At 57.6% G+C, this 13,087-nt stretch overlaps 2 protein-coding genes across 6 annotated transcripts in view; one reads left to right on the top strand and one right to left on the bottom strand.

Moving 5' to 3' along the window:
* DENND3 (DENN domain containing 3) overlaps window positions 1–3,498 on the bottom strand; it is a 31,041-nt gene extending 27,543 nt beyond the window's left edge. For both annotated transcript variants that reach the window (XM_036263884.1, XM_036263885.1), the window contains exon 1: window positions 3,397–3,498. In XM_036263884.1, coding sequence (XP_036119777.1) covers window positions 3,397–3,498 — 102 coding nt within the window. The remainder of the gene's footprint in view (window positions 1–3,396) is intronic.
* AGO2 (argonaute RISC catalytic component 2) overlaps window positions 1–13,087 on the top strand; it is a 381,544-nt gene that overhangs the window by 70,563 nt on the left and 297,894 nt on the right. The gene's annotated exons all lie outside the window — the stretch shown is intronic.

Below are 13,087 nucleotides of genomic sequence, written 5' to 3'. Positions count from 1 at the left end.
GTGACCCCTGGTCTGAATGGGCACGCTCATCTGGTCTGAATGCCGGCCATCCACTGCGGCCAGCAAACTCCCGGCTGTCCCCTCTCGCTAGCTTTGGTCACCTGAAGTGACGCTGGCGTTTGGTGGGCATCACGCTCCTGGCGTTGCCCACAGTGGAAACCTCTGCTGTCACCTCTTCCGACGGGATGAGCAATACACCCTCCCCCACAGTCCCACAACTCCAGGGAACACACGGCGAGCCTGGGCCACATATGTTTTACAAATATATAAATATCACTTATTTTTCCATAAATATAATCATCCTATTTATTTATTATTTTTTTATCCTCACCTGAGGACATTTTTCCATTTTTTTCAGAGTCGGAGGGAAAGAGAGGAAGAGAGAAACATCGACGGGACACATCGACTGGCCGCCACCCGCACGCCCCCAACCGGGGCCGGGGACCAACCGCAACCAAGGCCCGTGCCCTGGGCTGGACTCGGACCCAGGACTCTCTGGTCCACACGCCGATGCTCTAACCACGGAGCCAAACCGGCCAGGGCATCAAAAACATCATTGTAGTAAACACATCTAATTAGCAAGTGAAAACCGCAGATTTCCGTGAGACGCCGTGGCCCTGACCTCGCCGCGATCCTCGTCTGTGAAACAGCAGAAGTTGATCACTGTCTAATGCTCTAGAACTGCCGTCCAGCACAGTCACCAGCAGCCACCGGTGGCTATTAAAACGTGGCTTAAATGTGAAACCCAGTCCTCAGGGGCACTGGCCACAGAGCAAGCCCCCGGTCGCCTGAGCCACCACACCGGAGGGCACAGAGGAAGAACACCGGTGTCATCATCCAGAAGGTTCCGCGGGACCGTGCTGGTCTTGACACTGAAGGCAGGATGCTCTCCACAGACCGCTGCGGACACGCCTCATGCACAAGAACCAGGCTCGTGCCCTGCGAGGTGAGAGGTGCTCTGAGCACTTTTCCACACCGATGGATGGGGCCTGAGGCTTCACACCCTATGCTTCGTGTCCATAGCAACCAAGGCGTGGTGGAAGTGTCACTAACCACAGAACCCACATGGGGATTGAATTCTGTCACTATTGTCAACAAAACAAATACCACCTCGTCTAAGAAATAAATAAACTCCAAAGTTAGGGCACTACTAAGATGAAGCCGAGCCCGGTGTGGCTCAGTGGTAGAGCGTCGACCCTGCACCAAGAGGTCACAGGTTCGATTCCCAGTCAGGGCTCATGCCCAGGTTGTGGGCCCCATCCCCAGTGGGGGGTGTGCAGGAGGCGGCCAATCGATGTTCTCTCTCATAGATGTTTATATCTCTCTCTCCCTCTCCCTTCCTCTCTCTCTAAAATCAATGAAGGAAAAAAAAAAAAAAGAAAAAGGTTAAGCTGGAGAGTTCTCACCAAATAGGAATGCCTGAATCACAGAGAAATAGTGATTTTTAAAAAAAAGCAAAATTAAGTTATTAAAAAGCCTTGGACATTCAAAATAGAGCTACTCCAAAAAGAAAAAAAAACCTAAAATGAGTAAAATCATATGTTTGGTTAATTTTAACAGTAAAGTGAGTCTTGGAGGTAGAGCCGCTCCAGGGAGCGGACCTCAGCTCTTCCCCCCTCCTCCAGGGACTGTTCTCCCCGCCCTTCGCGAAACCCCTAACAACCCAAATACAGAGCAGAGGCTGAAGACCTAGCAAACTGCCCGCGGGACCTGGGAGGATGTCCTAGTCTGTTGGGTTCCGGAAGTAGCACCATAAATATTCCAGTTGACTCACCCTGTTCTCAAAACAGGTCTCCCGGAGAGGCAACTGCCCAGTGTGTCGTAACTGCCCAAGAAGCACAGCCGCCTCCGGAGGAGACCAGGGCTGAAACATCATTTCCATTTACAGGAAAAAGGAACGGCCATTTGGCCGATGAAGGTCAGAGGAGAGAGACCAGAAAGGGGACGCAGACATTTTGGGGGTTCAGGGAGTAAGACAGGGGAGGGGAACGCAGACATCATCGAGCTGGGCCAAGAAGCAGAGACCAGCAGAGCGCAGCTGACATTAGCCCGGTTAATTTTAGCAATTTCTGCCCCTTCAGCCTGCAGTCTTGCTCAGGAAATGCCTTTTACTGACTCACCCGCCGACTGGGCAACGAAGTCGGGGGTCTGAACACACCAAGCATCCCCTGCACCCAGAGAGACGCTGGTCTCGGTCACCCTCCGCCAGGAGCCGGGGGCTCACGCCCATTCAAAGGGAAGCCCGGCCCCGGGACCCAGGAAACGAACGGGGACGAGAATGTCCCAAGCTGCTGCTTGCTCAGAAAAGGGACGTGAGATTATAGCTCTGGCCCATCAGGTGCAGGTCGAGGGAAGGGGGCGCAGTGGTGAGTTTATCGCTCTGGCCCATCAGGGGTAGGGCGAGGGAAGGGGGCGCGGTGGTGAGTTTACCACTCTGGCCCATCAGGGGCAGGGCGAGGGAAGGGGGCGCGGTGGTGAGTTTATCGCTCTGGCCCATCAGGGGTAGGGCGAGGGAAGGGGGCCCGGTGGTGAGTTTATCGCTCTGGCCCATCAGGTGCAGGGCGAGGAAAGGGGGCGCAGTGGTGAGTTGATCGTTCTGGCCCATCAGGGGCAGGGCGAGGGAAGGGGGCGCAGTGGTGAGTTGATCACTCTGGCCCATCAGGGGCAGGGCGAGGAAAGGGGGCGCGGTGGTGAGTTGATCACTCTGGCCCATCAGGGGCAGGGCGAGGAAAGGGGGCGCGATGGTGAGTTGATCACTCTGGCCCATCAGGTGCAGGGCGAGGGAAGGGGGCGCGGTGGTGAGTTGATCGCTCTGGCCCATCAGGGGCAGGGCGAGGAAAGGGGGCGCGGTGGTGGGACGGCCTCTCGTGCGAGTGAGAATTCACCGCCAAACCGCTGCATGTGAGACAGTGAAAGGGGCCCCTAGTCTACAGCCCTCCTCATGCGTCAACAGCGAACTGAACTACTTAATGGGTAACGGGCAGGCCCGGGGCGCCGAGGCCGCGTCGGTCTGGCCCGGACGGGGGTCCTGGGGCAGCAGCGGGGAGAAGCCAGGGAAACGCGGCCGGACGCCAGCGCCCGCCCTGGGGCATCTCCAGCGCCCCCGGGGATGCGGGGCGGCGGGAAGCCCGCAGGGGCAGCCGCGCGCGACGCCCCTCTGGGGAGAGCACGTGCGCTCCCCGCCCCGGGCGGGCCGGGCCAGCGGGCCTGGCCGGACCTCAGGCGCCCTGGCCGGACCTCAGGCGCCCTGGCCGCACTCGGCGGACACGCGGGGTCCGCGCCCGGGGCGCCGCGGGTAGCGGGAGGTGGCGCGAGGGTCCCCGGAGCGCTGACGTGGGGTGCCCTGACCCTGGTCTGCGCCCGTCGCCCGCCCCGGTCTCCCCGCGGGGTGCTCACCTGCTCCTGGGCTCGGAGGCGGTCCCGGGGGACCCCCAGCAGCGCGCACAGCTCCAGCAGCCCCGAGGGCAGCTCCAGGTGCTGCGGCGCCGGCTCCGCCATGGCTGCCCCGTCGCTGCGGCCCGCTGGGCGCACCCCGCTCGGGCGTCTCGGGCCGCCGGACCCCCGCGCCGCGCCCCGCGCCCGGGCAGCGCCGCCTCCCGGCCCGCGCGCTCCGTCCGCTGCCGCCCGGATACACCCAGAGCGCCGCCCACGGGGCGGGGCCTGAGCGGGGCGGGGCCCGAGCGGGGGCGGGGCCCGAGCGGGGGCGGGGCCTGGAGAGACGGCCGGGCGGGTTGCAGAGGGGCGGGGCGGGCGCAGGGTCATTTCCGAGCTGGACTGGCGGGTCCCAGCGCTGTGAGTGGCGTCTGCGCGCGCGGCCCCCTCCCCCGGGAACCAAAGAAGGAGTGGGCGGGGTCCCCAGGCGGTGGGTGACGCCGAGGGGCTAAGGCCCAGGCCCCGCCGCCGCCTCCGGGAATGAATCTGGCCCTCCGGCCTGGGAGTGGGCTGGGCGTGGAGAGCAGGAAGGGCCGGCGGGGTAAGGTCCACCCCTGGTTAGTAACTCCGGTCAGTTAACCCAAGGCTGGCCGTGTCCAGCGAGAGGTGGAGTAAAAGCAGGAAGCGCGGTGGGGCAGGCACCACTGGTGTGGAGCCCTGGGAACAGGACTGAGGGCGGTCCGAGGCCGGACAGGGCCCCTCCTGGCCAGCTCCAGGCCTGATCTCTGTGGACGGTGGGCCTCCCCCAGCCGCAGGCTGGGCCCAGTGAAGGGGGGCTATCCTGTACTTGGGGACAGCTTTGGTGCCTGGTCATTGGACAAGGGGCAGGGGACCGGGGTCCCAGTGAACTTTGGGCAAATCCTGGCTGGACCCTAGCATAAGCATTTGTAAAACCGAAAGGGAAATGATTCCAAAGAAACTTTTCTAGCTCTAATAATCTATTCTCTTTAAACCGGCAATGCTTAACAGTAACTTCAAACAGCTGCCTGAGTACAAAAGAAACAATAACTACAAGGAGTAGGCGCTGGACCCAAGGGGAAGGGTGCTGTCATCCTCTCCAGCTGGTGAGGCCCACAGCCTGGCTCAGGTGGGGTTTGTGTTTTACTCAATATTAAGTCACCTGAGGGTCATGAGGCACCACTGATGCTGTCAGGTCTAGAGGTGGCCAGGCAGCCAAGACCGTCCTCCGAAAGCTGACAAGCAGTTACAGCCACTGACTGCAAAAGGACCGATGTTGCTCAAACTGTCTGGCTTTCTCCGCGGTGTCCTCAGTGTTGGTGAGGACAGGGCACAGTGTGTCACCTGGGAATCCCCAGAGCCTAGGAGAGAGGTGGGAAGATACCAGGGGGAGGCATGAGCATCTCCCAGGATGGCAGCAAAGCTTGAGGTTGCAGGGACCTGGTTTGGACTCCGGCTCCTCAGTGTCTCTAAACCTTGACTTCCTGTTTGAGCATCGCGGGTGTGGTCAGGGCTCAGGGAGGTAAACAGTTGGCAGCTGGGGAGGGGGATCCGGTCAGCCTCAAGCAGGAGCAAGTGTCTTTTCTCTGCCAGGTGGAAAGATTTGGGGGGAGGTCCAACTTGGAGTGGAAAGTCCAGGCTGGCTCCCGCGGTGTGGGGCCCCAGCTGTTGTCAGGGCCAGGCTCTGTTTTCCAGACCTCCCTTTCTCATCCCTAATACCAGAGAGGGGCCAGGTGACCTCCACAGGCTCCCAGCGCCTCACTCTGCATTTTTAAGTAAGTCCCCACACTCGCTGCAGCGACTTCCAAAGCACCTACCACAAGCGTTGCCCTGTCTCTCACCAAGTGCTAATGGACGTGAGGCAAAAATGGAGGTAACTGGTTGAGCTTCGACCTTGCACCAAGAGGTCGCAGGTTCGATTCCCAGTCAGGGCACATGCCCAGGTTGTGGGCCTCATCCCCAGTGGGGGGCGTGCAGGAGGTGGCCAATCATGTTTTCTCTCATCAATGTTTCTCTCTCTCTCTCTCTTTCTCTCTCGCTTCCTCTCACTCTAAAAATCAATAAAGAAAAAAAATTTAAAAGAAAGAAAATGCTTTGTACCATCCCCTTCTATAGAGTCACACACATATAAAACTGTAACAAAAAAACAAACAAACAAACAAAAACAAAACAGATGAACAGGAGAAAAACTAATTTAATTATGTACCTACGGTGACCCCCCAACAATGAGACCCAAGGACAAGTCAGGCGGTTGAGGCTATGCGCCATCCTGAGCTAAGGAATGGGCCCTCCAAGGGGAAGAGGGTCCTTGACAGGATGGTAGATTAGATGTCTGGAGATTATATATTTGCCCTGCTCTCTAGCTGGGCCCTTCAGATAAAGGTTACTCTGGGACTTGCTCTCTCTGGGCCGGCCCTACCTAAATTCTTTTAGATAGTTAAGGGAGAGGTCAAAGTCGTTCTTGAGTCTGCAGGGTCTTGATTGCCTTCAGCTCAAAATGACCCACATGCTGGCAAAGGCTGTTGTTCCTTTGGTGAGCCCTTCCCCCACGGGGCAGGAAGACAGCCACCAAAGCTGGGACTCCAGCAACCTGGCTCACACTGTTGGCCCCGCGTTGGTGATTCCCTGAGGTCCTGCCCCACCCAACTTTCAGGCCCATGAAAGCTGTTTCCAGTGGTTTTACCATAGGATTGGCCTGTTTTGGCTCCTCCTTCAGATTTTCCTAAATTCTCTCAAACAAGCAGCACCTGGCTTCAGCGAGCCCCATACCTCTTGCAAGGTGGCCCCAGGCCCAGCACTAGAAGCAGCCAGCCTTGGTCCACAGCTTGGCTTCACCTGGGTACCTCCAAGCCCAGCACAAGAAGCAGCCACTGGCAGATCACTTTGTAGCTTATACCTGGTGGCCCTGGGTAGAACACAGGCAGTGGCTGACCTTGCCCTAGAGCCAGGACACCCAGTGGACAGCTTCAGACCACATCAAAGCATCACCACCCAACCACCTCCACAAGTGACACATGCAAGGAATGGACTCAGTGGTACCAGAGCCCTGCTGAAGTAAGACTTGCTCTGTGTGGTGGGCCCTGCACAGCTGATCCTCCAAGGTAGTCAGAGGTCAGTGGACAGTGGGCACAGCCAGTCCTTGCAGCTGATCAGCCTGAGTAAAACCCTCCCATTGAGGTGCCAACAGCAATCAAGACTCAATTACAACAGAAGGGTGGACAGTCCACACTAGGGATGCACCTTGAGGACTCAGTTGAGATCAGGGAGGCTGTGCCTTTGGACCCTACAGAACACCTACAACAACAGGCCACCCTAGGAAGCCTAGGAGACATAGCAAGTCTACCTAATACATAGAAACAAACACAAGGAGGCAGCCAAAATGAGACAACAAAATATGTCCCAAATGAAAGAACAGAACAAAACTCCAGGAAAAGAACTAAATGAAATGGAGATAAGCAATCTAAGAGATGCAGAGTTCAGAACACTGCTTATGAGGATGCTCAATGAACTTAGTGAGGGCCTCAAGAGCATAATAAAGGACCAGTCAGAAATGAAGGAGGCACTAACTGAAATAAAGAATAATTTACAGGGAATCAATAGTAGAGTAGGTGAAGCCAAGAAGCAAACCATCAATTTGTAATATAAGGAAGCAAAAAACGCCCAATCAGGACAGCAAAAAGAAAAAAAGAATTAAAAAAAAAAGAGGATAGTATAAGGAGCCTGTGGGACAACTTTAAGCAAAATAACATTCGTATCAAAGGGGTGTCAGAAAGAAGAGAGAGAACAAGAAGTTGAAAACCTATTTGAAACAATAATGACAGAAAACTTCCCTAACTTGGTGAAGGAAACAGACATGCAAGTCCAGGAAGCACAGAGAGTCCCAAACAAGATGAACCCCAAGAGACCCACACCAAGACACTCACCATCAAAATGCAAAAAGTTCAAGAAAAAAAGATAATCTTAAAAGCAGCAAGAAAAAGCAGTTAGTTACCTACAAAGGAGCTTCCATAAGACTGTCAGCTGATTTCTCAAAAGAAACTTTGCAGGCCAGGAGGGAGTGGCAAGAAATATTCAGAGTGATGAAAAGCAATGACCTACAACCAAGATTATCCTGCAAAGCTGTCATTTAGAATCGATGGCCATATAAAGAGTTTCCCAGACAAGAAAAAGCTAAAGGAGTTCATCACCACCAAACCGTTATTATATGAAATGTTGAAGGGTTTTCTTGAAGAAGATAAAAAGTATGAACAATAAAATGGCAATAAATACACATCTATCAACCACTGAATCTATAATCAAAATGAGCAAGTAGAACAGAAACAGACTCGTAGATACAGAGAACTTTTTGTTGGTTGCCAAATTTGGTGGGGGGGCCCTGGCCGGTTTGGCTCAGCGGTTAGAGCGTCAGCCTGCGGTCCGGAGAGACCCGGGTTCGGTTCCCGCTAAGGGCACGTACCTTGGTTGCAGTTTGTCCCCAGCCCTGGTTGGGTCGTGTGGGTGGCAACCACTCGATGTGTCACTTTCACGTCGATGTTTCTCTCTCTCTCTCTCCCTCTCACTCTATCTGAACAAAATATCAAAAAAAAAAAAAAAAAAAACAAATTTGGTGGGGGGTGGGGGGTGTGAAAAAGATGAAGGGATTAGGAAGTACAAATCGGTTGTTAGACTGATGAACCTCAAAGGGAAGGGGGGAGGTGGGGCGGGAAGAGAGAATCCAAAGAACTTATATGCATATGTGCCTAACCAATAGACACAGACAATAGTGTGGGGAAAGCGGAGGGGGGTGGGATTGGGAAGGAGGGTGTCAAGGCGGGGGGGGGACATCTGTAATACATTGAACATTAAAGATAAGTTTTAAAATAAGAAAATGACCCACATGGTCGTGACATAGTTTGGGGTCGCATTCTCTGCCCCCTGCATTATTCACAATACCCAAAAGGTAGCTCCACCTAGTGTCTCTCAACAGGTGATGGGTCGGCAGTCCTGTTTTCCTCTGAGTGACAGCTGCCCACTGCACCTGCCTCCCCCAGCTGCTCTGTGTGCAGGTGTGCCGCCTCCCACCTGCGTCCATGTCCTCAGAGCCAGTGCAGTGTACAACATGTGCCACTTTTAAGTGTGCGTAAATATCCCCATGTAACCAGTGTCCTGAGGACTTGATGGGCATCGGGAGAGTGAAACGGTCTTATTTCTCAGTTAAAACCCTCACCGCTACCACAACACCATGGGCTCTGAATGTGCAGGCTGCTCCATGCTCTCTAGGTGGACGGCCCTTGTCCCTCGAGGAGGAGAAAGGGTCTGGTGATGAGTTTATATCACAGCCTGTGGGCACATGACTGCCCAGAGCCCATGCCAGCCCATGCCAGCCTGCCCTGCTCCCTCCACTGGCCACCTGTACTGGAACTATGGTGCCAACTTGAGAACCAGAGGACTGGTCTGCCCCCACTGGGGGTGTAATCCTGGGTAACTCACCCCACCTCTCTGAGCCTCAGTTTTCTTATCTATAAATCGGGGTGATGCCCACCCCGCAGGCTGCGAAAAAGTGAATATACCAGTAGATGCGGGAGGGGCCGTGTGCAGAGGGCGAGGACAGGCAGCATAATGACCATACCTGTCGGGACAAACCAGCCTCTCATCCCGAGCCTCAGCTTACTCATTCCTGTTGGGGTGTTTATTGAACACCTACTGTATGCCTGGTCCTGTGATAATAGCCAGGAACACAAAGAATAAAATACAAAAACACCGACCCCAGGAGCTCCCAGACCAGGAAATGTGTATTCAGCGGAGAGAGGAAGAGGAGGGTGCTCTGGAATCAGAAGTGGCTCAGCAGGAGACTCAGGCAGTGGAAACACCCCTGGAACCAACCACAGAAGACAAAGAGGCATTTTCCAAGGGGAAAAGCCAGAGGGCACGGCATGGGGTGTGCAGGGGCACAGCATGGGGTGTGCAGGGCACGGCATGGGGTGTGCAGAGGCCCACAAGCGACCCCTTGGGCCCTGAGCTGGGGGAGTGAGTGGGAGGTGTCTCTCTGCCCGGCCCTGGAGCAGTGCCCACGGCATGGGGAGGCTCTGTGCCACTTGGGAAGAGTGAAGCCAGCAGAAAGGAGGCAGGGCAGACGGGGCAGGCTCAGGCGCCCTGCTCAGGAGGCTGGCGTCCATCCTGGGGATCATGACAAGTGGCTGCGGGCTTTGGCCAGGAGAGAAATGGGGCCAGTGTGGGGTGGGGTGGGGTTGGAGGGCGCTGGCTGGGCAGCAGCGCAGAGGCAGGACAGCACAGGGGAGTGCTGCAGTCACCGGGCAGGGGGAGGGGCGGAATGGGCAGTGGGTGCAGGGGGAGGGGCGGAATGGGCAGTGGGTGCAGGGGGAGGGGCGGAATGGGCAGTGGGTGCAGGGGGAGGGGCGGAGCGATCACCAGGACAGGGAGGTGTCTCCTGCTTGCCCCACAGACAAGACCTTCCCCAGTGTTGACAGCACTGTCCAGAGGCTCGGTGGACTCTCAGCTCCCTGAGGTGTCCCCTGCTTTGTCCCTGGTGCTGGCACAGAGCCCAGGACAGTCAACGCTCACCGTGTAGGGAGGTCCCATGAGGACCAGGCAGGTGGAGAAAGAGGAGCCTGAGAGAGACGGATGACGGGCTGTCTACGTGGGTGTCCCACAGGCTGCGTGTGTGCGTGCGATTGTGTGTGAGTGTGCGTGTGTGCACGTGTGCGTGTGTGCACGTATGTGTGTGCGCATGTGTGTGTGCGTGCTGTGTGTGCGTGCGCACTCGCACACCTGCTGTTGGGTGTTGGGTTCAGGTCCAGACCTCTTTTGTCCCTCTCCTCCGGAGGGAAAGGATGGAGACCAGAGACCAGAGGGTGGTGACAACAGCGATCCAAGGCTCTGGGCCTCGGGCCACAGGCCCAGCCTTCTCAGAGATGAAAACGGTGTCATCACAGCAAACCACCACCGAGGGAGGGGCCAGCTGCCCGATGCCCCTGGCTGCCCTCTACAGCTCCATTGTCAGAGTTGTTTTCTCTTCTAAAAATAAGTTAGAGGAAGTCACAGACTGGTGAGTGCTCCCCACCCAGGCTGCCATGGAGACTGGCTCTGAGCTCAGTGTCTCACAGGACCGTGAAGGTGCAGACACGCAGGTCGGGCACCCCGGGGCGGTGCGGGTGCCCTGAGCCGCTGCAGCCCAGGCCTCCGGAGGTGCCGCCAGGCTTCCCCACGGCCGGCAGCGCTGTTTCTGCTCCACCCCTTGGGAAGCAGAAGTATCGGTGCTTCCGCTCCCACACAGAATCGCCGGCCCCCTTCAGCGAGCTTACTGAGCCCCACAGGCCGGGTGACCCCGCTCTGCACGGGGGTTCCCAGCACAGCCCGGTGCACGGGAGCCTTTGGTGAATAGAAGCATTAAATGCCAGGTGCTCACTGAGGAGGGCCCAGCTGTGCTGTGGCAGCCACTCCCCACCCTAATGCTGAGCAAAAGAATCAAGTCTCACAAGAACGCACACCGCGACCCATGTAACCAAGGCCGAGGTGGACACCAGGGACGGTGACTCCGTGTCCGGGGCTGGAGCGGTCTCGATGGCCCTCTGAGGTCAGCAGTGGTAGCATTGTAGCACGGCGGAATGGTCAAACACGTTCTTTGTGAGTATGAAAACCTTTACCAGAAAGAAAGCCACAGTCTATTTCTGGATCATCAGTGTGTTCAAAGTGGCTGCGGTGGGCACACTGAGGTCCCCACACGGATGGCCGAGAGGGGCCAGCCGTCTCCCAGTCTCCAGGATGGCAGCGCAAACCCAGCTGTCCTCGGAGGGGCCACTTAGAGAGACTCCGGAGGGAAGGAGGGCCGAAGGGAGCGGGCAGGGCGCCAGGTCTGAGCCCAGGCAGTGGGTGGCCGTACTGGCCCTTTGCGGGTGAAGACAGACAGGAAGCTGCGGTCCCCTGCTGCTGTGCGCTGGGCAGGGCAGCAGGGCAGCTGTGAGAACTAGCCTAACCCACCGGACTGGGAATCAAGACCAGTAAAAATAGACAAGCTGCCAGTAAGTGGGTGGGAAAGGGGAACTCGGGTACGACCCAGCTCTCGAGGGCCAAGAGGGAAGCCCAAGGTCATTCAAGGTTATTTTTCTCTGTGGCTACTGTTCCCACTGCCCTAGAAAGTCCTTTCCCCTTTTCTGCCCAGATAACTGACTTACCTTTCATAGGCTCAGATGCTGCCTCCTCCAGAAAGCCCTCCTTGCTTTTCCTGTCCAGGCTGGGGCAGCCAGCCCTCCTCCCCCATCCCACCTGTCGGGCCCTCATCATGTCCCTTTGACCACGAGTGCCAAGTGGGCAGGTCCCTGTCCTCTGTGCCTGCCCTTGGGCCTCCAATCTAATAACTGACCTGACCCCTCACTTGTTTCTGGCTCCAGAGCCTCAGTCTAGGCCCATCTCACCTGGATGCCTCCTAGGGGACAGGGTGCTGCCCTGCACCCATCCAGCGGAAAGGGCACCCGTGTAGGAGGCAGAAAGACCCACTACTGGCCAAGGTCCACCTTTCAGCAGCTGCAAGGGGGTAGGTAGCCACGTGGACCTCAAGGGACTGACGTGAGAGTGAAGGTGGGCCCTGCCCACCTTGCCCAGGATGCTCCCCTCCGAGGGCCCCCTGCAGCCACAGGGCCTGGCTGGGGCAGACAGACAGGGGCGGTGACTCTCCTTGCCCCCCGGTGGGCGCTGGTGCTATAAGTGCATTCTTCCGCCGGGCCGCTCAACAGCCACTCACACCCAAGGACACGCTGCCGGCAGTGTGGGACCCAGGTGGACGCCTGGGCCGGTCTGACACCAGAGCCTAGGCCCTGCGCGAGGTGGAGGTGCGCCCCAGACGGGACTCAGCACCATGTGGGCCCCGCCCCTCACGTCAGTTCTACCGAATGATCCAAAGGGCTTTCCAGGGAGAGTCCGCCAAGGGTGATGTGTTCAAAACAGCACAAGCTTTGGGCCTGAGACGTTTTCACCACTTGAAAGTTTAGGTGGGTCTAAAATCCGCTCAGTGGTGAAGAGCACCCGTCCCCCTCGTTGGAATGCGATCCTTAGAAGGAATTCCGGACGGCTGGACCAAGCTGCCATCGACTCGGACTCACCAGGGGCCCGTGAGTGCCCACAGCACTTTGCAGATGCCCGGCTGGTCCCGGCTCAGGTGCCAGCGCTGGGCTCGGCCGAGTCCTGAATGAAACATCGAGAGAGGAGCCTGGAGAGGGGAGAGGGGCTCAGGGCCTCCCAGAGGTGCCCCAAGGCCAGACTGGAAACACTACCTCCCCACCGGACACACATCCCCAGACAGACGCTTTCCCCTCTAAGGAGCGGGGGAGCCAGTCCTGTGCCAGCCAGAGGGAGGCGCAGCCTCCGCCCACAGGGTGTGGGCCTGGGGCCTCCGGGCAGTTCAGGTCTCAACCACCAACACCTCTGGGCGCCCTGGGCCCTCCTGCCCATCTCTGTCCCTCTTCACCTCCAAGCCCAGAGCCGGGCCGACCCCAGGGTCATGGAGGGGCAGAGGCCGGGAGGCCCAGCTGCGGCCAGTGCCATTGCTGCTCCCCCAGATGGACACCAAGAGAGCCACCGACACCCACGGCCAGGCGCGAGCCCGAGCACGTGCGTGTGTCGGGTGGGAGGGGCATGGAGGGCCGACTGGTAGGGTGGGCCGGGGCCAAGGTGGTTCCTGCGGCTGGGTCGCCCGTGTCCCACT

This window comes from Molossus molossus, unplaced genomic scaffold (genome assembly GCF_014108415.1).
Source record: "Molossus molossus isolate mMolMol1 unplaced genomic scaffold, mMolMol1.p scaffold_m16_p_16, whole genome shotgun sequence".
NCBI classification, from domain to species: Eukaryota; Metazoa; Chordata; class Mammalia; order Chiroptera; family Molossidae; genus Molossus; species Molossus molossus.
This window is presented reverse-complemented; position numbering and strand designations above follow the sequence as displayed.